This window comes from Chroicocephalus ridibundus, chromosome 2 (genome assembly GCF_963924245.1).
Source record: "Chroicocephalus ridibundus chromosome 2, bChrRid1.1, whole genome shotgun sequence".
Taxonomy (NCBI): Eukaryota; Metazoa; Chordata; class Aves; order Charadriiformes; family Laridae; genus Chroicocephalus; species Chroicocephalus ridibundus.
The window spans coordinates 116,005,373-116,030,653 of record NC_086285.1 but is presented as its reverse complement, the minus strand read 5'-3'; the positions used below and the strand labels follow the sequence as shown (position 1 = coordinate 116,030,653).

Here is a 25,281-nt window from a genome sequence, read left to right as displayed (position 1 = left end):
GGATGAGTACTCTTAAAGATATTTCTTGTGTAGAAGTGAGGATATCTCATTTCTGTTCCTCATTTCAGTAAGAACCAGGAGCTTTGCTATATTTGAAAAAGAGTTAACTCACATATTTTTATCCTGAACTAGATTTTTCTCATGTTTATCTGTAGTCATGCAGCAGACAAATGGAAAAAGTAATCACAAATGTCCCACATGTTTCCGACTCAGCCACAAATAGAATAATCATCCAGATAAATTACTCGGGTAAATTGCATATCCTGTACTGAGGAAAACCAGAACGGCTTCAACGTTTAGTAGGCAGCATTCACCTCAGCTGTACAAACTTGATATGTCTCACATCCCCAACAGATGTGTTCACATTTTGCAGGTCTCAACCTATAGCAACATTTCAGCTTAACCTATTTGTTAAATTATCTAGTATTCCCTTACGTGCTAATCTCCAGTGAGTGCAGCCCATATCGACTTTCAATGATATACTTGCCAGGGTGAGTCTGTACATTGATGGGCACGTTGTTTTTGTACCTATGGAAAAGCAGAGAAACAGTATGTCACAAACCGAAGTGTATAATTATATACTTTAAAAGGTCAAGTGCTCGGTGTTTGAAATAGAACATCAGTTTCTGCATGTTTCTCCCAGATAAACTGTAGTCTAATTTCCTGGAAAGACATTATTACGACAAGCTTAAGCTCACTCTCTTTCTCTTTGACCTGCCCCAGGTGATTTTTATTTTCTAATTAAAAGGAGAAAATAGTATTGAACAGGGTGAAAACCAACTTACATTACCATGAATTTCAGGTTACTGCTTGTAAAGGAATCAAGGAGTCACATGAACAACATCTCAGAGTTTTGTGAATTGCAAGCAACGAACATTCTGTAGCATCCTTACCTACTAGGTATTGTACACATTTTGTTTGATTTGCATATTTCATCTACTTTTAAAAGCTGCATATTCACAAAAACTTCCAGTTTTCTACTGGAAACTTTTTTTGTTACTTGCATAGCTAGGCTGGCAGAAGCCCCGATGCAAATAGGGTTAGACTGATAAAAAAAAATTGTCTTGATGGTAAAGTGCATTGCAGTGAGGGATCTGGAAAAAACTGTACTACCAAAACTTCTCTGCCTTTACAAGCATACGCTATCAGTGTTTTCAGGTACAGGTATATCTTCAGTAAGTAATTTGAAGGAATGGACCAGAACTGCTCAGTAGTGAGCTGGCAGTGCTAATTTCAGAATTTATATAAACAGGTTGAGACTCATGGAGGGAGAGTTCAGTGGTTCATGGTAGATTCTTCCTCACCAATTGTTGCATTAAAAGTCACTCATTCTGGACAATACATGGTGTAACCAAGTAAAAGTTTGAGTGAATCCTGTTTTAGCTGAACACTATTAATATGGAACAAACTGGCAATATGAGTCTAATAAAAATAAACACTGAATTGTGTTCAGTACATTTGGGATTGATGTGAAGTCTATAAAGAAAGAATGTTCCCTATGATAATGTCCTCCTTTAGCACAGCTTTCCCTGTGCCCCATAAGGTGTGTATATAAGGGAACTGGAAATATAGATGATGATAGATAAAAGTATCTTCATCTCTTACTTTAATGTAGCTTAAAAAACCCTTTCTCTTCATAAGTCATAACAGATATCCAGCCAAAGAGCTTTGCTTCTTCATTTTGGATTTTAACGGTCAGTTTCTCTCATGATTTTCAATCAGGAAAGGGAACTGCTCTGCTGTCAGCACCCCGCTTCACCAAACAAGTCAGTAATAAGCTTTTTTTTTTTTTTTTTAACCAAGAATATTATTAGTTTAATATGTCTCAAGATGAAGCTATACCTGCAATAAATCTGAAAACTGCCTTTCAACAATTTCAGTGCTGTGGAATAAGGAATATTTGCCTGGCTACAAATATTTGGGCACAGTAATACACTGGGATTTTTCCAAGTGCCAAAGTGAGCAAGGATCATAAACCCTAATGCTTTTCATCCTGATCTGCCTCTCAGCAAGATGTCTCTGAAAAGAGACTCAATGCAGGGCAATACCCTCTATTCCAGACTTCAAACGGTTGCAAAGATGCTTGGCCTCATTAAAGGTCTCCTACTGCGTTATCCTCACTAATAATACATGCGTCCACTAAGAGTAAATCCATTCACCACCGCTATTCAGCTCGTCTGTGCAATGGTGCCCCCCAGACTGATCTGCCTGGGAACATCTGGGCATCTCTATATTGTGTGTACTGTCTCAAATAGTTTAGAAAATAGAATAATGGCATCAGTTCCTAATGTTTTCTAGGGAATATGTAATCCTGTGAAACAGGACTTGACTCCGTAATCTCTTTAACTTTTCTCCAAAGGGTTGGGCAACCCTTGGATCCTGTTGGCAGCCAGCGCATTCAGTACCATGTGGTGCTGTGCAGAAACAAGCCCGGTCAAGCAGCAGCAAGACGACTTTCACTTCTCTTGTCCTCATTATCAGGTTAGTAAAAAATAATTGATTCGATTTTGGCTTATTCATATTCATCTGTGCAAAGAATAGGGCTCATGTGTTAGAAGGACCATTTGTTATTTCTGGAAACGCAAATTCCAGAACAGCCAAGTCATTAGCTAATGTTGGACTGCAACCTCCCACTGTCATTATGCACTGATAGTTCATGCTTTCTGCTACTGGTTTCAAATGTCCTGGGTTTTCCATATGCTTTTTCCAAGGGAGTCAGAACAGCTGCATCACACAGTAAGGTTTTCTTTAGAGAAAGTTCATGAAGCTTTATAATTTATCATGCACAGCATGAAAAGGTCTCCATTGCTTATACAAAGAATGACTGACTGGAATACACAACTGAATGAGAGCTGACAGATCCAGGTCAGAACTGTTCTGTATCTCAAAGCGAGGACACCTGCTGAAATGGTTGTGAACTCTTTTTTTCCATTAGTAGCCCGTGGCGAACTGAAATCCCTTTGGAATTCAGATGTACGGTAAAACGATGTATTAATTTCCACCATCCACATTTAGCACTTGGATGAAAGGCTGGTTCACAGTGAGAGCAAAGGCAAACAGCTGAAGGCTTGGTTTAACCACGTCAGGTTTTCGGGATAAGATGAATCTCAACCAAAGTGAAAACATCCCAGCGCTCTCGTTCTTGGTTAGGATTCAGGTTACAGAGCTGGATTACAGCCATGAGGATAGCTGACCATTCCTTATGTTCAGCTGAGACCAGACCCGAAGGGTTTGTCTGGAATCCCCTCTAGGAGGAATGTCAGAACAGGGCTCTCACAACCCTTACACAACGGGAAAAATGTGTCCATGCAGAGCCTGGCTGTCAGTTGTCATTTTCTAAGGAGAGAGACCAAGTGACTTCATGGGCATCAGTTCTGGCCTGTTAATGTACCTCTTAGGAGCACTTTTTATCAAGCCCTGAGATTAAGGTTTTTAAGACATAATAAACACATAGTCCATTAAGAAATTCAAGCACTAAATTGCAAAATATGAGTATTACTTAACATCATGATATGATAGATGTTTTCTGTTGTCTCCACAAATAGAATCTCTGTAAGACTTATACCTAACTAATGCTTAATGCCAAACACAGGCTTATCCTTTGTTCATTTTATAGACGCGTACGTACATTTTATATACACATTCTAGAAGACTCTTTTAAATTCAATAATGAGCATGAAATATGACTTTATGTTTGAAAAAAGTTAATACCTATTATCTTAACAACATGATGGTATCTGTGTAGCATGAAACAGGTAAGAAAGGTCAGATCAATAGATGGTGAGACAGTAAAGCTTCACAAGTCACTGTTAATTAAGGTAAATTCAACTCCAGTTGGGGCAAACTTTAATCCAAGAGTCAAATTAGACCTTCAGCTATGACTAAGAGTATATTTTGGAGTTCTTACCGTAAAGATTTAGACCAAAGACCATTCAAGTAAATAGAAAGTTCCCAATAGACTCCAGAGCTTTCAGAAGATTTAGATGGTCCTGGATCTATCTGCAGTCTTTGACTTCATATAATTATGATGTGTCTGCTGTGAACACCCTGCGTCATGAGATTTCAGTTTCATGGCAATTCAGTACTATAACTGCTCAGCAGCCAAGCAACTAGTTCTTGACCAAAGCATGCCTCAATGCTTCAGGGACATTAGTGGCATTTGTAGACCGAACAGAAGTATTTGAAAAACATTATTTTAAGGATAGCACTGACAATAAATTAAACTGCTATTTTTTCTTCATCAGCAGACAAAAAGAGTATATTGGATGTCTCTATGGAAAAAAAAAAAAGGTCTATGTATTCATATTGTTGTTACACAACACAAAGTATTATTTTTAATATTTTGCTTTGGTTTTGTACAAGGTGACTCGAAAGGTGTTTGACAGGCCTCTGTACCTCATTTTTTTTACGGAACTTGTATCTTTCCTGAAAAAAATACCCCATTCACTGAGATGACTTCAGGTATTGATTATGTGGTGACTTTCAGTGATAGAGAAACAAACTCACCAGGTAACACGGGGTGCTGGCCAGCCAGCCACGGAACAATGAAATTTGACATTTTGCTTTTCCCAGATAGTGTGAGAACGAGGCTCAATAACAAACTCAGGAGCATGTAAAAGTTTATCTTGATTCAACTTTTTGTGGAATGCCTGAGTCTCTTCTAGCTGGAAAAGAAACATTTGATTATAAACTCCAGCAGTTATAAGTGCAAACTATTAATATGTAAAAAACATATTATTTTTTTTAAGAGCAGTAAAAAAAATATGCCATTTTTATTTAAAAATCAGATAGACATACAAAATGTATTTATTTCACCTGGACACAGAAAACAAAGTTTTCATTTTCAAGAAGCTCTCCTTCCAAAAGGAACTTTTATTGGTTTTTTCCCCCTATTCTAAGTAAAATAATTTTCCACATTTAATTATTTTTTTATATACAGAGTGAAAGGTGAAATAGGTCTGAAAGTCAGATGTCTTCTGTACTTTTGCTTTAATGCAAAATTGTGTATGCCTAGATCGTCTCTGACAGATCTGCTCTCAAACCTTTCCTGCTGATGGGATCTATCACCCTCCCACGGTAACTATTTCAACTGCTCAGCTATACACAGACCTGTAAAAAATTCCTAATATCCTATAAATCTTGCTTTCTGCAAGCTAAACTATTTATTTTCTGCCCTAACTTTCACATATATGGAGAATTACTGTTCCCTTTATTAAGGTTATTAATAGAAGACAGCTTTCATAATCCTCAGTCTTTTATGAACTTCGCAATACCAAATTTCCTTACAATACCAAATTTCCCTACAATTTTTCCTTACAAAGTAGAACCTGGACAGGTTCTACTTGTCCTCAACATTCATAAAACAGTAACTACTCATTATCAGAGTAGTCTGACAGTCTCCAACACAATTAAATAACAATCCTCTGGGTTTTAATGACAATACTTTTGTTAATACACTCTAGAATGGCATTTGTTTTTACACAACAATGACTGACGTTAAATTGACTGACATGAAATTTGTGACCTCTTATAACTCCCAGATCCTCCAGTACTTCTACCCAGCCAGGCATTTCTTGTTTACTTGTTCTTTTCCTTCTGCGCACAGTAATTTCCATTGGTTGTTATCAAATTTAACCTTCACTGTTTCTCAATTTTTGAGATGATTTTGAATTTTTACTTTGTCCTTCAAAGTGTTTACACTCTTTCCAGCCTCATGTCATGAGGATATTTTATAAGCATATCACCAATTCTTCTGCTCAAAACATTAATATATTTGCTAAATGAAACACATTTGCAGTTGATATATTCTGCCAGTCTGGTCATAACATATTTGTAACTATCCTCTGAGTATTCATTTTAAGAAGTTGCGCAACAATATCAAAGCTACCCACAATTACAGATTCAGTTCCAGATGTCTTTGGCAATTCCCTCCCTAATTTACACCCTGTGATTAAAACTGAGGTAAACACTTTGGACAAGCTTGTTCCCAGGCCATAAAAATCCAGAAATTACCCCATCACCTCTGTATTGTCAAGATAACCACCTTTCTTCTCTGTCAGCAACTGCCACCTCATTCAGGCGAAGGATGCTGTGGATTTAACTAGGTGTGGGCACCACCAAAGAGTGTTCTCCAGCCCCTTTCTCCCTCCCTCTCTCCCATCACAACAGAAGCATTCCTGGTGCCTACCTCAGGCACTGAACCTCTTTTCTTAACCACCTGACACCAAGACTTTAAGTCACTGAAAATACTTCCATTGAAAATACTTTGGTTTTTACTACCGTTATTGTGTTTGCCTGTGGTGTAAATCAGGGCCCTGTTGTGCTAGGCCTGTTACAACCACCAAACAAAAAAGACCCACACAGTTTACAGCCTAAGTGTTCATTTCTACTCTTTTACCGTTTTCTTCAGGGCCACGCGTTCAGCAGACTCCCGGATTGCTACTTTCCTTGATTTTTTTTCATGACGTTCCTCTTCAGAAGTCGACTTGGCCACCTTGCTGACGCTAACTCCTTCACCTGTGGCAAAAAGGTTCCTCTGGGCAACGTATGCAGCACTTTCTTTAATTCTTTCTTCTTCAGTGTCTGTGATCCCACTGATACTCACTTCTCTGAAAGAATTTTTAAAAAGCAGAATCCCATTGGAAAATGCTGAGTACATATTCCATTTATACTTTCTACCAAATTAGCCAACTACAGTGGCCAACGGTCTTTCATAATGTATTTCTGCCATAACAGTCTCAGATGTATTTAAAGCAGAAATATGGAAGGGTACTGCAAAATGACTGAGTATTTCACTGTCTAAAGTCGTGGCCGTTTTCAGTGCCTCTCTGTATAACTATGCCATGCACATTTTCAGTTTAACCATTGACCTGCTGTGGTTTTTATATCTCCGTCGCTATAAAGATTACTGTAAGGCATACCCACAGATCTTCAGCTATTGACTTGGGGCTGCAGCAGTCATAGTAACACTACCAAAGGGGCAGGAGATAATTGTAACTGTATAACAATGTCCTCATTTGTGATTTATACAAACCCCCCACATTTCTGTATATCACAAAAAGTTATCTTCGTTCCTAGAAAATTCAATCCTGTAATGTTTGCAGGGTGACTGTCCTTCCAGATGTTTTCAAGAAGGTGATTAAGGATTTTCTTGAAGCGTCCTCCTCTGGCTTCCCACAGAGGCGAGATGCAAAGAACGGTTACTCTCAATGGGTCCGATCCTGTTTCCATATGCATGTGTGGAAGTACCATTGCAGCCACATTGTTTTAGCACTGTCAGGAAGCTATAGCTGCTATAGTAGTGCGTATACAATGAGGGTTCCCGGACGTAAGGAGAAGCGTTAATACCCTCCTGCTGAGTTTAGTTACTTCAGGGTAACAGTAGATGGCACAATGAAAAGAGGTCCTGTTTAAGTCCTCGTTAAGTGCCATCATGCAAGCACTATAGAGAAAGCAGCCTCTGTTTATTTCCAGAGTGCACTTAATCAAGCACGGCCTCGCTATTTTATCATAAAATGCTTACTACTGCTACAAAGCAAAAATATTTGGAAGAACGATTTTTTCTGTTTTCTTTAAGATTGCTAATATTATGCATTTGACAGCACATCTCAGCACTCAAGAAAATTTGGATTCAAGCCCATACTTAACTGTCCAGCCCCTTATCTTTGGGCTATGAACTCAGTTTGGCGAGACGCAAGACAGCCACGCCATGGAAAGTGCTGTAAACTTAATTATGCATAAAAACTGCTTAAAAGAGTAAAAAACTTACTTAACAGCATAGAGCTTTGACCTCCCTCGTGTTCAAACTCTACCTTGAACTTTCTGTATTTCAGGCTGCTTTAATGGGGTGATCCTTAAAAGTACTAGCGGGATGATTGATCCCCTTCACTTAGGCACATCAGCTCCCCCCCCAGATATCATCCGAAGCTGCAGAGATATGGCATAGATTTCTAAAGACAATGTGGAAAACTCAGTTTAATGAATATGAATTTAGCTATCTACATTCAGTTTAAATGAATCAGTGGCATTTTTCTGCAAAGGCAACTGACATTATTTCCTCCTTAATTACAGTAGTTAAGATCTCAGCAACTTCACAGTACGGACCCACTCCTCAAGGCATAAAGCATCTTCTGGGAGCTGATGAATATCCTCAGACTAATCTAGGACTCAGCCTAGTCATCTGCAGTAGTGGTCCCCAGGTGCTTTTGATCAACAGTATTAAATATTTAGATTTGCTAATAATTTCTTCCTGTTATAATCTTCACAGATCAAAGAGAAACATGTTCCTTGCAATGATGAATGCATCAGAAACAGCATGCGGTACCATTTGAGAATTGATTCTGCAGTCAAGTCTCAGGGGTTTTAGTAGAAAACACTTTTCAAACAGAAACACCAGGATCAAACCCCAAATGGCACACACAAAATATTATTTAAAGGGTATCTGCCATCTGCAGTCCTTTGGCATAGGCTTATTAGTGGTTGCAAATAGTTCCACGAGCCACATCCAATATCTTTAGTACCTATGGCATTAAATCAAGTGGTATTTTATTGTCTAGAATACTGTCTGGCTGTCCTTAATTTTATCTTGCAAGGATTAGGCTAGGCGTTTAAGAGGAACAGTTGTGAAGTGAATAACCTGAGCTTTTTTACAGCAGAACCTGAGGGCTCTGAAGTAGAACCAAATAATGGAAACGGTGACACGGTGCTGAAGGTCGTCCAGCAGCACGGGCAACAGCTCCGATGAACCCACAGAGAGCTGACCTTTATAAATAACTATTCCTTGTAAAAGCTATCTGCCCATGGGAAACAACACATCAGTTTCACAGGGGAATTTGGGAATGACACATAACATGCACATGCTTCAATGGGCTTCAGCTGTTATCTTTCAAACAAAAATAAATATCTGACAGGAATGTGGCATGCAACTTCCGCAGTCTTGGCATGCGGTCATGAACATGATGCCAACAGAAAAACAGCCTAAAACAGATACCCCAACCATTTCATGCCACGTTGAGTTGGGCACCCTAACAAACATCATACGCCCTCTTTATATTCTTTAACGAACTAAAAAGAAAATTATTTGGGTCATTTCAGTGGTAAAAAAGCACACACAACTTCCTGAGTTGCCATGTGCAAAAAGTAAGAAAGATCGATACGAACAACAATAAGAAGAAGAAGAATGGTAAGAATGATGTAAGAAACCAACAGTATCTTTTAATGTAGGATGTCAACGTACTGCATAGACACAAACAAATGAAGCTACACACCCTCACACTGAGTTAGATATTACTGTATTCATTTTACACCAAAAAAAAGGAAAATAAAAAAAGATTTTTTGTTAAGATTTGTTAAGATGTTAACATGCCGTGTTAAGATCACAGGGGCCTGTCTGTAAAAAAGCTAAGATCATCATCCAGGAGCACTAGCCACCAGTCATGATTTTCAGCTATTGACCAACACTATAAATTTTACTTTTGTGGACTTAGGCACAAAGAAAAGGGAGGATATTTGTGTTTGAGGGCATGGGAGACCAATGATGGTAAACTGCAAATCTACTGCTACGTAAGCAGAAATGTTAGGTGAAGTGCAAAGGTAGTGAGAAGCCTTGAAAATGTGTTACCGCAAGTTTCGTGAGACATATTTATGTATTTCTGTCACAGAAGACATAGCTGAAACGCTGAAGAAATGATTTAAAAATGCAACAGTGTGTGCTTCTGAATGTTGGATGGATCAAAGAGCCGTGAATCTGACAAAGAAATGTACAAGGGGTGAGAAAAAAAATACTCCAGGATAGTGGGAGGGAATTAATAAAAGCCAAAACTGCTGGTCTCATCACAAAAGCATCAAAACCACTCAAAAGGCCAAAGCAATAAATCTCCCACTGGCAAGATGGAAGTCAGTTTCACATGAAAGCACAAGTTTGGACACAAAGCAGAAGTGACGTTGGATGTTGGTTTAGCAGTAAACAGAAAAGCACTGGCTCCTGGAAACAGCTTGTAAGCGCCCCATGAAAAAAGCTGTACTGCAGAAGAAAGACCAGTTGAAGGAAGGTTTCTGTTCTACTGCAGGTGGGCAAGAAATTTTTCTCCTGGCCTCCAATCAGGAACCAGTTTTCCATGGCACACCCCGGTATTTATTAATCTGAGCAAATGACTGTGCTCAAACTGTCGGAGACTCCTGATAAAATCTGTGCGCCATACCCCGAAAAGGGCAGGTGAGCCTCCTTGCCCGTGTTGGTTCTGGCTTCCACATAAAGTTCACATTCAGCTTTACTGAGGACACTGCTGCAGTAAGACGCATTACATCAGGAGTAACCATGCAATAAATACCACCAACACGTGAGATCAGTGTGAATCATTATGGCGATTTGAGAAAGTATTTGGTTTCATGCCAGGTTTTCGCTGGGCCAGGACAAAACTTTAGCACATCATTTCATTGTTTCTATGTTTAATGCTTGGTACGAGACACTGAATCACAGAACAAGTCTTCAAACCAAAAGAATAAGATAAATAATGTGGACAACATGTTCGTCTGGTTCCCAGTAAACAGGGTTATAATTATATCTTGATTTCGTAGAAAGCAGCCCCTGTGACATGTTCAAAACAAAGTCCAGACACCTAGGTTCATTTGTGCTGGCTCTAGATGCTCAATGTCTGATTTTCTGCCAGTCAGTTTACCTCTCTTTGTCTTTTTATCACTCATGTGAAAAGCAAACAATCACCTTGAGATCCATGAGTGTAAAAAATTATTAATGGATTTGTTATTTTATAATTTGTTAATAAAATGTCAGAAATAAGATACCAAACGAAAGCAAAATGGACATACCGTCCTGTGAATATGGGCACTGAGTAGTCTATGGCTTCATTCTCTTTGTCCTCAGATATCAAATTCTGTTTTGCTCTCTTTGCCTTGGGACTCATCTTATAGGATTGATCTTCAATCATTAAACTGGAATCTTTCAGTCTGAAATAAAAATAATATGGTTAAATTCAGGGCAAAAAAGCTGTTAAGAAACAGTCCAAATAAGATAAAAGTACTAAAATTTTTTGCTGTCTTTTGCTTGATAAACAATAAAATAGAATTTTTAATAGCCATGGCTTCAGAGTTATTAAACACATAACTAAATGCACTTTTGACAAACTCATCATTACAAATATAACACTGATGCCCCTTGATATTAAATCTAAATAGAGAGAATAAACAATATACCTGATAGCAATGCACATTTAATAGCTTCTTGGTTTGGGACTTGGAGAGTTTGTATACCTAGTTCTGGTAGATCCTGAAGTCACTGAGACCGCTGAGTAATTCTGAAGATTGTATCTGAACTCATAACCTCTACTTTTCCAAAATTTACAGCCCTGAAATTGTCTGGTCCCCAACCAAAATGCTGGTGTGCAAATATATTCAAAGTCATAATGCATTTAAGTCTCTCTACACAAATTGTAGGGCAGCGTACTGCTCAGTAGCCAGTGTTGCCACTCTGACTGCTCTCCTACACCACCCCGATCCATCGAAAGCGGAGAGATGAGTGAAGCAGCAGCATTTAACACAGCGCAGATAAATGGAGAATGAGTGGGAAGAAAGAAGAGCAAACCAAAGGGAAGGCTTCCCCTCCCCACCAGCCTGGGAGGGATTCTGAAGAGCGTGAAGCATATTTGAAGCACTCATTTTGGGTTCATTTTTAACATGGTTACAAATTGTGCTAACAAAGCGCCAAATACCTCTGTCCTCCTTTCCCAGTGCAACACATCTCTAACTCCCAGATCTATGGAATACCCTAATTAGCTGTCAGCCTTTTATAAATCCCCAAAGTGTCTATTCATCTCTGTCTCAACATCGCCAGGGGAAATCATGTATGAGTCTGCTTCTGGTCTGGAGATTTGTCTACACAGCATAAGCTTACCGCTTATGTGCATAGATACAGGGGCAGAATTAAGGCACGTGGTTTCTCAGCAAGGCTCGTTAGCCCAGACGTGTAGCACTAACATGGCTAACCTGCTTCCCATACCCTGGGTAGCTTACACTGGTGTCTCTACGCAGCATGCTGGACACATAACATCAACGCTCGTGCCGGCACTGGGCCCCTGAGTATGTTATGCATGTATAATGTAATATTATAGATACATACTTGGGCTAATGTTTTCCTTAGGCTGCAGCAGCCCTGCAAAAGTACCAAGCTCCAGAGGGGTCCCCAACACAAGTCATGCCAGGAAGAGGGCAAAAATATATTCCATATATTCCAAAATACATGTTAATAATCTATGCCCATCCCTTTGCTCAGACTGAGTTCTCTCCCTGCCCCATCCCCTGTTCAATCAGTCTCCCATTCTCTCGCTATCTTAATGGCTTTCTTAGAGTCAACCCTTCTCCTTCCCCATCTAGTTCCTCGCCTGAACTTCACATCCCCTCCCACATCTGCTTTCCAGCCCTCACCTCTTTGCCCTGCCACTCCCAGCATCATCAGTAAGAGTTTCACTTCCTTTCTGCTTAGCCCCCTTCTCACCAGATTCGACTGCATTCGCCTTGCCCAGCATCGCAGTGAGACAGCCCTCTCCTCTGGGCTCCCTGGGTGCCCACTTTGTAGCCACCGTCACCATGCCTACAGCACCACAGCCAAGAAATGCTCAGTACAGGGTGTAAAAACAAGCTTGTGCCAGTTTTCCTTCCTTCCTCCTCCCCCTCTATCCTGGTTTCCATGCAAAAAGACCCCACAGACAGAGAGGAACTGTGGCACACACCACAGGAGTGGGGCTGAGGGTCTACCACGGCAGGCGCCACTGGGTCAGCCAAGGCACAGACCGAGTCTACGGGAGAGAGAGAGAGGCGCTCTGCTCCGGGGTCCGATGCCAGCCGCTGCCCAAGGCAGCCCGGCTGGGAGTCCAAGAGCGGCGGATCCAGCTTGAGGGACAGAAATCCCAGTACAAAATACTTGGAACCAGCCCAGGCAGAGTAAAATAAAAGGGAAGAGATGGAGTGAAGCTGGCCATGCAACGGCCTCGCTCTTGGGTTGGGCAAAGGTGTGCTGCAATCACTACGGTCAACCACGAATGCATTGGGAGAACTCGTTGCCAAATAAATGGTGAGAAACATCAAAGGCAAAGTATTTTAATTATTTTTTCAGAAATGAACTATGGTCTGTGAGGAGCTGCAGTTCTTTACTTAGCAGGTGACTTTTATTCCTGTCCTATTTTAAAATGGGACAAACATGGAATCTTGACCCTGACTGACACCGGATTTCCTAGGGGCTTTAGGCTGAACCCTTTAGGAGGACACTTGATTCCTGGTTGTTTCTAGATCGAGAAGGATCACAGTATCATTTGAACTTCAGTTCAAATGTCAACAAGTTTCTATTTTCATAAAAGTAGATGAAATGCGGTGAAAATTTCATCTCAGGCACTTTCACCACTGTTAAATCCAGACTTGCTCTTTGTTCCTAAAGTAGAATTTGGCTGTTGTGTCAGTTTAGTTTTCAATTAAGGTCCAGATTACACACTCATGTAAGGAATTAATGGGGAGCAGACATAGCAGTTCCCATCACTCTCTGCTAGGCCTTTTGTTGACGTCTTTCCTACATGTGGGGGTTTTGTCCCATCTTTCACTTATAACTCCCTAAAATTATTTTAAAAGGAAAGAACAAATTGCTATAGGTTCTGTTTGTTTGATGATTGTTTTTTTTAATCAAACACTCCAAGTGTTTCAAGTTGAGTATTGCACTTCCATTTTTTCTGCCTGTGGGACTTGTATTGAGGTACGACGACTAGGATAAAAACACTGTACGTGCACAGCTGATTCCCACTCTCTTCTGAGTTATCTAAACTGTATGTCTCTTGATTGAGGCACCTTTCACTGCAGCCACCTGATTCTTTTCTGGGTTACTGCTCCTGGATCCTTCATGTTATTGGATCCTTTGGTTGGCGCTCGTGTGTATGTGCTCAGGACCAGATAAGCACCTTTCTAGATGCCTTTCCCTCTCCTCTTTTTTCTCAGGAAGAGGCAGCTGCAACGCGAGTGGCTGTGCTGTCTTCTAAGAGCAAGGGTTGGTTCCCAGTACTTTGTAGTGGTACAGAAGAGGGAGCATGCAGATATCAATGTGAGCGTTCAGCTCACAGATGGTAATTGTGAGCTGAATAACGGATCTGTGTGGATCCTGTAATTGCCTGCTGTTCTCCGATTGCCAACACGACACTCCGACCAACTTACTTCAGTCGTTTGCTCTTCTGAAAACTTGACCTGGGCCAAGCAGGACCCTGGTGAGAAGCGTTTCATTGAATAATGCCAATGGTGCTTTTACACCAATTTCTTCTTCCAGCAATGGTTAAAAGCAGGTAAAAAGAAAGCTTATGTGGAGAAATACTTCTCCCAGTAAATCCTTCTTGTTTCAAGCAAATGCATAGGTACATCCTGAGCCAAAGGCTGCATCCTGGCTGTAGCAGCGAGCTTACAATTTATATATGAAAACGGCACTTTCTTTTGAACCTGTTTTAATCTGCAACTTTATAATCTCTTTTGTGCTTACATGCCACTCTGTGTGAGAAATAGTGAAAAATCGTTCCTTGTTCACTCTCTGCACATCTTTCACTGTTGTATACATTAAAATTACATGCCCACGTTTGCCTCCTTCCCAAGGTAAGAGCCTCAGTGTCTTACCTTGTCTAGATGGAAGGTATTCCACTCCTCCTTCTACCATCCTTGCTGATATCTGACCCTTTTCTAGTTTCAGACTGTACTTTTTGAGATGAGATCATCAGAACTGCACCCAGTATTTCAGCTACGAGCATACCTTAACACGCTGACACAATATGCTTTCTGTTTTATTTTCACTTTCCCTCACAGCTGTTCCAAAATTTCTAATTGCTTCATGACTACATCAGAGCATCCAGCTGGTGTTTTCAGGGAAGTATTCAGAACAACTCCAAAATCTCTTTTTTTTTTTTTTTTAAATTGCACTGCATAAAACAAGAGCTGAGATTAATAAGTTTTAAGCAGTAGAAAATGTTTCTCCTTTCCAAATCCTCCTATAGTTTGCTTTTGTTCAGGCAGAGATATATGGAAGCTAGTAGAAACGTATATTCGAATTGAGATCTTTGCGTGGGAAAACAAACTGGTTGCTACTTCCATCATGAAGTTTATCTCCTTTATTTTCCTTTTTTGTTATTACTATTTCTTCCTGTGCAACACAAAACCCAAACCCTGCTACAACCGTTATTTAGGTAGCCCAAAGGAGGCCTCTGCTTTCTTGAACCAGATTCTAAAATCTTGTCCTTTATTTTAAAATGTTCCAACCTTTTACCTGATATGTGGAACAGAATCTCCCCGGAGGGGAAGGAGCAGGGTATCAGTGCTCTCTAGTTTCACAGGGAGGAACAGTACCATGACCTTTTAACAGCTTTCAGCCTCATTTGATATGCCCAGCTAGCGTATGTATGTTTTTTTCCAGGTCAGATACTATCTGTACTGCCTTATCAATCAAGCTTGGTGACCCAAGCTTAGTGTCCTCATTTCTTGATGCTTTTCAGCATGTTAAAATATCAACGCCAGCATTTCCTTAGTTTCTCAGTAGAGCCACTGAATTGGAAGTTGGGTGACTGTAAATGCTAAAGGCACGGGTATTGTTCTGTGGAGAGGTAAAAACCACTGTTAGCTTTTCCCTCTAGCCCAACAAGGGAACTAAATACAGCAACACTGTGCAGGGCCTCTGCAACCTCCCAACCAGAGGTTTTATTTTGATGTCTCATTCTCAGGTACAAATATAATTCAGTATGTTGGCACTGCCCTTGTCTCTGTGCCCGAGGGGACAGGTTTCCCACCTTGCACAAAGAGACCCTGTGCCCAGTGGATGTAGAAATGTGTCCTATGGACCACAATACCCTGTTCCTTAGATAATCCACCCCCACATGAAAAAGCACCTGTAAGCTCATTTACACCTCTAGAAAATCATGTATCTTGTCCTTAGCATGCTTTTGTTACGTCTCTCACTTTACTCCAACAGCAGACAGGGATGCACTTGGTATACACAATAGCTGTACCTGCTGGAGGAGCTCCATTAGCCAAGAGGCATTTTCCAGGCCTTCTTTCCAGCAGCTGCTTCTTTCCTAATACGCAATGTTTGAATTTACCCACCGTAAAGAGGAGAGAGTGGATTGGCAAACCCAGTTACAGGAGAGAGAAAAAAAAAAAAATAATTTTCACAAGACAGCTTTTTAAAGCCAGCCTCTAAAGATGAGAAGTGCTCTCCGGTGACTATATTCATTTTAAGTTGCTGGCAGATTTGTCACAGGCCCAGGCAATATCGCTGGCAATAATCACGCTGTTCCCTAACACAGCTTCCACAACAAATTTTTTTAAAGGGGAATTGTTTCCACATAGCAGGCCTCATTAAAACAATTTCCATGCCTGGCTGTGACGTTCGGACGCCACCTCCTTAACCCTCACCTATAATAGACCAACAGATGAGCGGTGCCAGTAGGGATCTCAAGATCACAGTCTTCTCGTTTCTTAAAGGGCGTTATTTACTCAGCCGTGTCCTGATCCTGGCTGCAATATTGCTCAGAACAGCGTTCACTCTTACTGTCTGGCAGCCTCATCAAGTGCAAGCTAGTATTGCAGCTCTCCTCTCTTTGCTTGGTTCACCTGAATTATGCCGTGTCTTCTTTGCTATTTCTTCTGCCCTACTAAAATATATGCAAATGCCTGAACCACAGCAATGACTTGTGTTTTCTCTCTAAGCAAGCCTCTGGCCCGTTTGGTGGCCAATAACCAGTCTGTGACACAACGGGATTACCTGATGCTGCCGGCCAGGAAAATAACACAGGGAAAAGCAGTGAAAGTTTGAGCAAAGGCAAATCATAGAATGACTGAGCTTCCAAAAAAAAGAGGTAGGTGGGTTTAATCCAGCACTCTCAACAGCTTCTCAGAAGCACATGAAGGATGGAGGGGTGCGGTGGGAATGTTCTCCCACACAAGCCAACCTGCCCACGTCAGCATCCTCCAAGGATGGGACAGGGAAGAGAACAGGTGGCCACAACAACAGCTTTTGGGAGAGAGCTGCCACCCCTTGTCTGTACAGACCCTGCCCGGTCCTCGGAGGCAGCAGCACACCCCACTCCTCCTGGCTCTGGGGAGGCCAAAGAAGCAGCGTTTGGCTAGAGGTGTCCCCACGAGCTGGTAGAGAGGGCTGGGTGGGAAGTGGCAACCTTTACACAGGGAGGCTCGCTTTCTTTTAGGAGCCCAGGGTTTTGCAGCTTTTGCAAACTGTAACCAGCAAAGCTGCAAGCTTCCGTACTTGCTCTCGGTTTTGCCAGTTTTCATTTCTCTCCTTTTACTTCTTCAAGCTGTCATGGTGTGAAGATGACTTGAAATACGGGGAAGGGACAGCCCACTTGCAAAGGCAACCCGTTTTGTCCTCATGAAAAGCAAGCTGCATCTCCTTCAAGCTGTCCATGTCCATGCTCTGGGCATGTTTTCCACTCGAGCGAGGCTCCAACGTCAGAGAATTGGGTTCAGTTCAAGGTCTTGCAGGTTACCTAGTCCCTAGTCCTTCTCCACTGTTTTCCCATGATAAATTCCTCACATAGCACTAACTGCGCGTCAACACTGTCACTTCTGTAAGATGGCTACAAAAAAGGATGAGACTTAAATTTTGCAAGTATAATAAAGTTTAGCAGAAGCTACTTTAGATAAAAATAAGAAGTGACCTGAGTAAAAGATTTGAATAGTATACTTTTCCTGTTGGGCTTAATGGGATTTATCCATGAAACTATAGCCATTACACATAAATGTATGTTTGATGTTAAAACCCAGTGATATGCAATAATCAATTGTTAGCTGAAGAATTTTATCTGGATTTGGATCTGTGTGTCCATTCAGGTGTCAAGCAACCACCACTGTTGTAGGTCATTTAGATGCAGCATTTCCATTCAGGGCCTCTTCTACTTTTTGAAAATTGAAAGTGTTTGAAGACTCTTTTTTTTTTTTTTCTTTTTTTTTTTTTTTTGCTACACCATTCCTTTCATAAGGATGAAATCAGAAATTCTCTGATTTGCCCAACTTATTTTAGTAACACTTTTTGTCTCCACATTATCCTTTGAAGTGTTTTGGGCTACCTGGGGAAGATAGTACAAACTTGGAAAGAATTACTTTAAATTGGCACTACATTTAATCATACAGTTGCATTATTTGTTCTATTTTACTTCTTGCAAATTACAGCAAAATGGGCTGCAAAAAACAATTAAATACCAATATAGAGGCCATATTAACCATAAAATTAGGTTAAATATTGAGATTATCATTCAGAACCGTATTCTCTCATGTATTAACTAAATTTTGTGCAAGAGATTTAAATCACGTAGCCCTAATCTCCTGAGTCCTAGTCTTACATAGCAGCACTGAGTTTCTCAGACCTCCAACACAAGGACAGGATCACAGTAAAAAAAAAAGAAGTTACAGCTGAGACATTCTTATCTCTGATTACCAGGATCATATATCAATCTGTTGGCAACTCTTGTACTACAGAGTAGCTTGGAAGTATCACCAAATATACTATTTTAAAACAAAAGCTCTTACCTCAAATGAAACCTCAGGAAATGGAGATATTTTAAGTTCTCTCCCAATTAAGCAATTCCATTTCCTTTAATATTACTTTTAGAGTTCTTGGTGAGGATATACAGGTTTCAGAAGAAACTCATCTGACAAACCAGAGTCACTGAAGTGTTTGTAACTGGGACTCAGAAGCGTGATTTTTTTATAATCATTTTTTGCAATTTCAAGTAACGTTCCCATTTCTTACGGGAATGTTTTCTCTGAGAAGAAGGAGACTTGGGGTTAGGGTTCAACAACAGCACGTAGGCACAGTTGCATCACTGCAGAAACTGGAATACCTTCCCCTACCCAACTCTCTCTGGAAAGATAAACTTCAGTCCCAGCATCTCCAGTTTGCTTCCCTTCATCAGCAGATTATAAATGAGCTTCTTGCTCCTTCCACTCAGTGGTTAATTATTTGCACCAGTGAAATTGTTTAAACAACAAAGACTGGATGTTAACCAGCCCAAGACAGTCAAGTAAAGTCATTCATCTGGGCTCTAACAGCCTGAGGTTCAAATTCCTGAACAGACCCTGGCAAATAGAGACTTGACCCTAAACTTCCTGAAAGCCAAGTGAAGGTTGGAATCACAAGGTACAGTTTACTGTGGTACAGGTAGTCTTCCCCTCAGTGGTTTTGACCAAAATTCCATCTTTATCCACAATCCTTGGAGGATATTCAGTTTTCAAAATTTAAATTTTCTGATGGAGAAGTCTTGATCAGTTCTAATAACACTCCAAATTTTATATTAATATAACAGCGAGAAGACGTTTTGGGCTATAATTTGTTGATCAGTTCCTCTATTGCTAACAGCTGCTCTAATCTTACTTTAATACTCCCCTAATTTCTGTAAATCTCTGAGATACATACAAATAATGTGAGGCTACAATATCTAAAATATTCTGCTAATGTGATTGCTTAAGCAATATTTATTATCTTAATTAAACAAAAAACATGGGACCTAAGCATAGCTGCTCTTCAAGTGCAAGATGAACACTTCAGGGTATTCCTCCTTTGGAAATAGTATGCTTCAACCAACACACGGTGTGAAAATTTCAATCACCTTTAGGTGATCTGAAAATTTGAATCACCTTTAGGCCAAAGCAGAAATGTTTATTGATATATGGACATGTCAGCTCCAACTTGTGTGAACAGCCCTAAGTTCTTTTACTGCTCCAACCCGGCCAGATGAACCAGCTTCAAACCAAAAGTATTAAATTCACCTGTACTAATATGGCTAAACAACTTGGAAGGACGGGTGGCTCGTGCCTAACGGATTTGGAGCATGAATATGTCATCATTTAACCACATCAGCATTGCCAGTGCTCTTCTTATGCCAATCCAACCACCACACAGGAATTAGTCCAACAAACTGAGCTGACCACAGCCCTTCCCATTGCCAAAACCAAAGGAAAACACCAAGACTGGAAAATACGTTTACACCAAGTTACAGAGACAATTTCTGTGGAAGAGGAGGAGAGTTTTGCCATTGATTTCAATGAGAGGTGTTTGGACATTATTGTTTTGGAGTATTGTTTCAAAGACAGATTTGCTTACCCAAGACTGTAGGCTTCGGCTCCCAGCCTGTAGGCTGCAGCCAGCTTGTTGATTGATTCAGATCCACGGCTGTAGGCAGCTGAGCTCTTGCTGAGGGATTCAGAGTCAAGACTGTAGGCAGCAGATCTTTTACTTTGTGCAGCAGAGTGATCGTAGGCTGTAGATCCATAGCTGTAGGCTGCCGACTCAAGGTCATAGGCTGAAGAGCCATGACTGTATGCTGCTGAAGAGTCGAGGCTGAGGTTTGCTGCAGATGCATGGCGATAGGCTGCAGAGCCCCTAGCGTAAGCTGTAGATCCTTGAGCATAGACGGCAGATTTGCTCTTTGTTTCCTTTTGGTACTGGCTTACAGTGGACTCCAGTGCTTTATGGCGGTACGCACGGTCATAGTGCTCATGGTGTCGTTGGTAGAAAGGTAAAGACATCATGGCTTTCTTCTAATTTTGTTTTTTACTACACGTTTCTGAATGTAAATAAACAGGACTGTCTGAAAAAGAACAGATCAAACATAAAGGCTATCGTCAAAGAAACTTCTGAGTTAGCATACAAATGATACATAACTTCATACAAACTAACGCAGAACTTAAAACTTCAAAAATCAAATGCAATGAATTTAGGATTATCTTTTTACGATGTGTTTTAGACTTTAAGTTAGGCTCATATTTAAGTTTCAAGACACCTGTTGTTCATCATGACCAGAAAACCTTGCACTATTGTGTCCGTTCATTTGTAGTTGGTCTCCCTGTCACTGCAAACTACTCAAGTTTTACGTGCTCAACTTCTCCACTCGTTGCTGCAAGCTGATGAAATTTTATGTGCTCAGCTTCTTCAGAGATAGTGTAAATACTTTTGTTAAATTACAAAAGAGAGAATTTAGTAATAAATTATTTAAAAAGACATGAGCAATTCCAACAAGGCTCTATAAGCTGAAATTAAAATATATGAATATTTCATTCATTTCTGTAATCCAATTTTCAGATTCAATTTAATATTCCTTTTAATATTTTAACAGTGAATTAAAAACATTAAGATTGAGAAGGATGTAACTTTCTCTGTAAACATGCATTACCAGCGATCCATTTAAAGTGGCTTATTGTACTTTTACAGTTTAATCAGAGATGCAGCCTGTATGGAATGAGTAAAATAATATCACGCTCCTCAACCCAAATGACTCTATTTTTTTTAACCTACAAGGTCATATTCAAAATCACCACGAAACTTCCTCCAGACAATAGCCCCACCTAAGTTTTACTTTGCACAGTCATGAGTAGATTCTCTTGCAGTCGCTCATAGTAGGAAATTTGATCAAGTGAGAGGTAGTTCCCCTCTCAAAATGGGATGAGGGCTGAGTGCAGAAAGGATTTCCCCTGTTGTTTTTTTTTAAGCTGGCAATTCAGTCTTTATTTTGTTATTGGTTTATTTTGCGCTTGTTAAAACTGACTTTTTCTTCTTTGACAAGCAAGCTTGCCTCTACTAATCCCTAGGATAACCTTTCTTTCCCTTATTACTGTTGACCAGGCTTACAACATGGCTAGGATTGTTCCTGAAAAGGTACATGATTATGAATAGAAATGAGCTACGTTGGGGAAATGTTCAAAAGAATTTAAAGAAGATCCAAAAAACAATGATGAGAGGTGTTTGTTATTGTGGTTTTTTAATATGAATCACAACAATAGAAGACTTGTTCTACCTCTGGTTTTGTTCATGTTAATGAACAATGATCTGATGTTTTGACATAAAATACAGAGCTGCAGTGTAATCATGGTTTCATGAAAATCAAGATATTTTTTCCCCGGTCTTTATGCTCCCTAGATTTCAGTCCTTGGCTTTTTCTTTAGTACTTGGTTCTGATAGCAAGTCAACAAATTGCAAACTATGCTCTTTGGTAACTGCTCAAGTACTCACCCCAACTAAGACAGATTATGAAAAAAAAACAAAAAACAATGTTTCAACTTTCTTATATTCCAGGGCTCTCTCAAGGGAACAGCTCTTTGGGTGATAACAGAACAGATAGCTTGTTTGCAAAGTCAACAAGCGAGAAAGTCATTCAGAAGTCTTTAAGTAGGTAAAAGAAATTGCTGATAACCTGACCACAATGAAACTGTGACTTCAAGGAGACCAGTTTACGCATTTACTTTATTTTTATCTGAGGAAGGGGAAGGAATGGGGAAGAGTGTTCTCCCATCGCTTCCTATGGCAAAAACTGATGTTCCTTTTTAATTCCCTTATTTCTCCTGCTGGCTATTTTTTTCATGTAAGTCTAAAGGATGCAATTATTCCATCTAGCATTCTTATTTCTAATACCTATCAATAGTTTGCTTTGTTATTTATTTCACTTTGTTAGCTTACAGTAGTATCTAGTTCCTCTTACTTTCCCTAGTTTCAGAAGATTTCTTATCCATTTTTCTTCATTGCTTTCTCCCCCAGCTCCGCAGAGCTAGGTTTAGGGTTTGCAAGCCGTTGTGGTCTCTGCTGAGTAAAGGCATACAGATGAGTATTGCCTTGCACACCAAAAGGGAAAGAACATGAGAACGTTCTGTTTTCCTTCTGTAGAGTACTACAGTTGTCTGCCTTCGCCTTCACCAGCTTTATGTGCAGCGTTGGCTGGCTTCATCACAGATACCCCAGCCACAAGGCTAGCAGCTATTCAGTCCTGTCGCTCAGAGATTCCCACAGCCTTCCAGGCTTCAAAGTAAGGAAGGTGATCCGAAAGTATAAAGCACTGCATGTGTCATCCGTTAAGGAGAAGTTAAATGAAGCATTTCATTTACATCTCATCACAGCAAAAGAATAAGCAGCAGACTTAAAGTCAGCATGTTTAAAATTTATAAAAGCAACCTTTTTTTCTTCCAAACGTGAAAGGTCTGGACCTCACTGTCCTCAGGAGTAAGAGGAGGAGTCTATGATAGGAGTAAGAACTAAGGCAATAAGGCAGGAGCTGAGCACCAAGTCAGCTCTCCTGGTTCAAATCAAAGGCCAACTCTGACTCAGGTCATATAAGAGGAAACTCCCTTTATAGGTATTTTATCACACTATGAGTTATGTTTTATATTTCCTCTGAAACATCAAGCATTGCTCACAGGTGAGGCTCAGTTAGTTACGCTAGTCTGACCAGATAGAGTAGTGTGATGCCATCAGAGATGACGAGAAACTCTGACCCTTGTAAGGATTTTGCTTCTATTTGGAGCACTGTCTGGTTATCACATTGACTCCCACCTCTTAAGTTTTATAAAATCCATGCTACCTGCACCTACTTAGTTTGTGCCCACTAATCAGCGCCCTTCAGTGTGGGGACAACACTCCCTCTTCAGATCTGTGTAGCATTTCATAACTGCAGAGCTGGGCCTAAAAATATTAGTGGCCATAGTTAGATGAATATGCAGGTTTTGGAGGTATACGATAGCAGCTGCTGAACTCAATTTTCAAAATTACTGATGAGGAGACAGACAGTTTTGTACGTGTTCATAGGTTGTAGCCACACATTAAAGAATGCGATTTTATTGGCATTACCTCTTGAGCTGCTTACCATTCTGTGGAATTCTTTAAAGATCTACTCCATCAAATAGTGAAAGAGATAAAAAACAGAAGCTCTTGTAAGCAGGAAAAAAAAAATATAACATTTCCTTCCGCTCAGTCAATGACTTTACAGATCACAAGACATCCTATGCGACTAGAAAATATTTAGATTATTTACACATTCTCTAAGCCCAAGGGAGGTTACATGACAAATTCCTCCTGTATCTTAATAACCCATGCTTCATTTGAGAGAACTGTGACAATACGCAAGGATAGCTGAGTTGACAATAAGTGAGCCCTTGCACTACTTCACTTTATTTCACGGCTGAACCCTCAGATGCCTTCAGCTTATGTCCACAAGTCCCTCAAATAACTGCTGAGCTGAGAAGAATCAAGGGAGCTACTATCAACTCGGCATTACAGATTCAGATTAAAAATAATTGAACGCATAAAATCTTCTGTCATAAAGGAACACTTACCAGGGCCCAAATGAATGGCAGCAAATGGAATAGCTCTCAAGCGGATGAATAGCAGAAAAATACAGCAACGAGGAAGCCAGCAAAGAAGGAGGTAGTCAGGACGAGGGGCAAAGGACTGGACTTCAAGGTCCAGAACAAAAATAATGCCTGCAGTCAGTGGAATGTCAGAGCCCCAGTCCAGACCTTTTATGGCCAGGGGGGTGATAAATATAGCATCGAAGAGGGAGAGAGACAGAGACAGATACCGATACCCTGTGCTATCTCTGTGCAAAGACACGATGACAGCAGCTTCAAAATGAGAGTTCTCCCTTTTCAGTATCTTCACTAAATTCCTTATACAACCATCATTCCAACTCAAAATTATTTCTAGGATATTTTTCCTTAGCTAAATCAGATTTAGGAGAGAAAAAAATTGACCTTTGCCATGGTACAAGAATATGAACGGTACAAGAATATGAATATTTTATGGGTTCCTTTCTTTTTTTTAATGGCAAGCCACGGTGTATGTGATGTTGATATTTCAGCTTAATGACAGACAATCTAGAGAAGGAGTTAGCAGCAAAACTCTATAAAGCCATACAATGTGTTAGAATTCAATAAAAATGTATTTTCTTTGTTCTGTGGACAAAGTGTTACTTTTTATCACCTTATTTAAGATAGAATACTAAATTAAGAACATGACCTCATGAGGCATTAAACAATGCAGCTCTAAGAACCACCGTTTTGTTTCTAAATTGAACAGCATTACCTCTAGGGATAATTAAATGGGCTTGTCTTCTTTCATTTTGGTCACAGCATTTTGGCACTGAAATGTACAGTCAGCGTGGCTGACTATTACTTCAGAACCATTTCCGTCATAGAATCATAGAATGGTTCAGGTTGGAAGGGACCTTAAAGATCATCTAGTTCCAACCCCCCTGCCATGGGCAGGGACACCTCCCACTAGACCAGGCTGCTCAAAGCCCCATCCAGCCTGGCCTTGAACACCTCCAGGGATGGGGCATCCACAACTTCCCTGGGCAACCTGTTCCAGTGCCTCACCACCCTCAGAGTCAAGAATTTCTTCCTTAAATCCAATCTAAATCTGCCCTCTTTCAGTTTAAAAACCTTTACCCCTCGCCCTATCACTACACTCCCTGATAAGGAGTC

General features: G+C 40.3%; 1 protein-coding gene across 12 annotated transcripts in view; it reads right to left on the bottom strand.

The window, feature by feature from the left end:
* Positions 1–24,291, bottom strand: part of MYOM1 (myomesin 1) — an 80,229-nt gene extending 55,938 nt beyond the window's left edge. For 11 of the 12 annotated variants that reach the window (XM_063326633.1, XM_063326629.1, XM_063326638.1 and 8 more), the window contains exons 1-6: positions 24,133–24,291; positions 20,138–20,624; positions 10,825–10,962; positions 6,398–6,608; positions 4,507–4,664; positions 436–528 (exon numbers count right to left, since the gene is read on the bottom strand). In XM_063326633.1, the coding sequence (XP_063182703.1) occupies positions 436–528; positions 4,507–4,664; positions 6,398–6,608; positions 10,825–10,962; positions 20,138–20,565 (1,028 nt within the window). In that variant the 5' untranslated portion in view covers positions 20,566–20,624; positions 24,133–24,291. Of the gene's footprint in view, positions 1–435; positions 529–4,506; positions 4,665–6,397; positions 6,609–10,824; positions 10,963–11,208; positions 11,496–20,137; positions 20,625–24,132 lie in introns of those variants that run through there. The other variant, XM_063326640.1, reaches the window with a different exon arrangement.
* Positions 24,292–25,281: the final 990 nt, after the last annotated feature.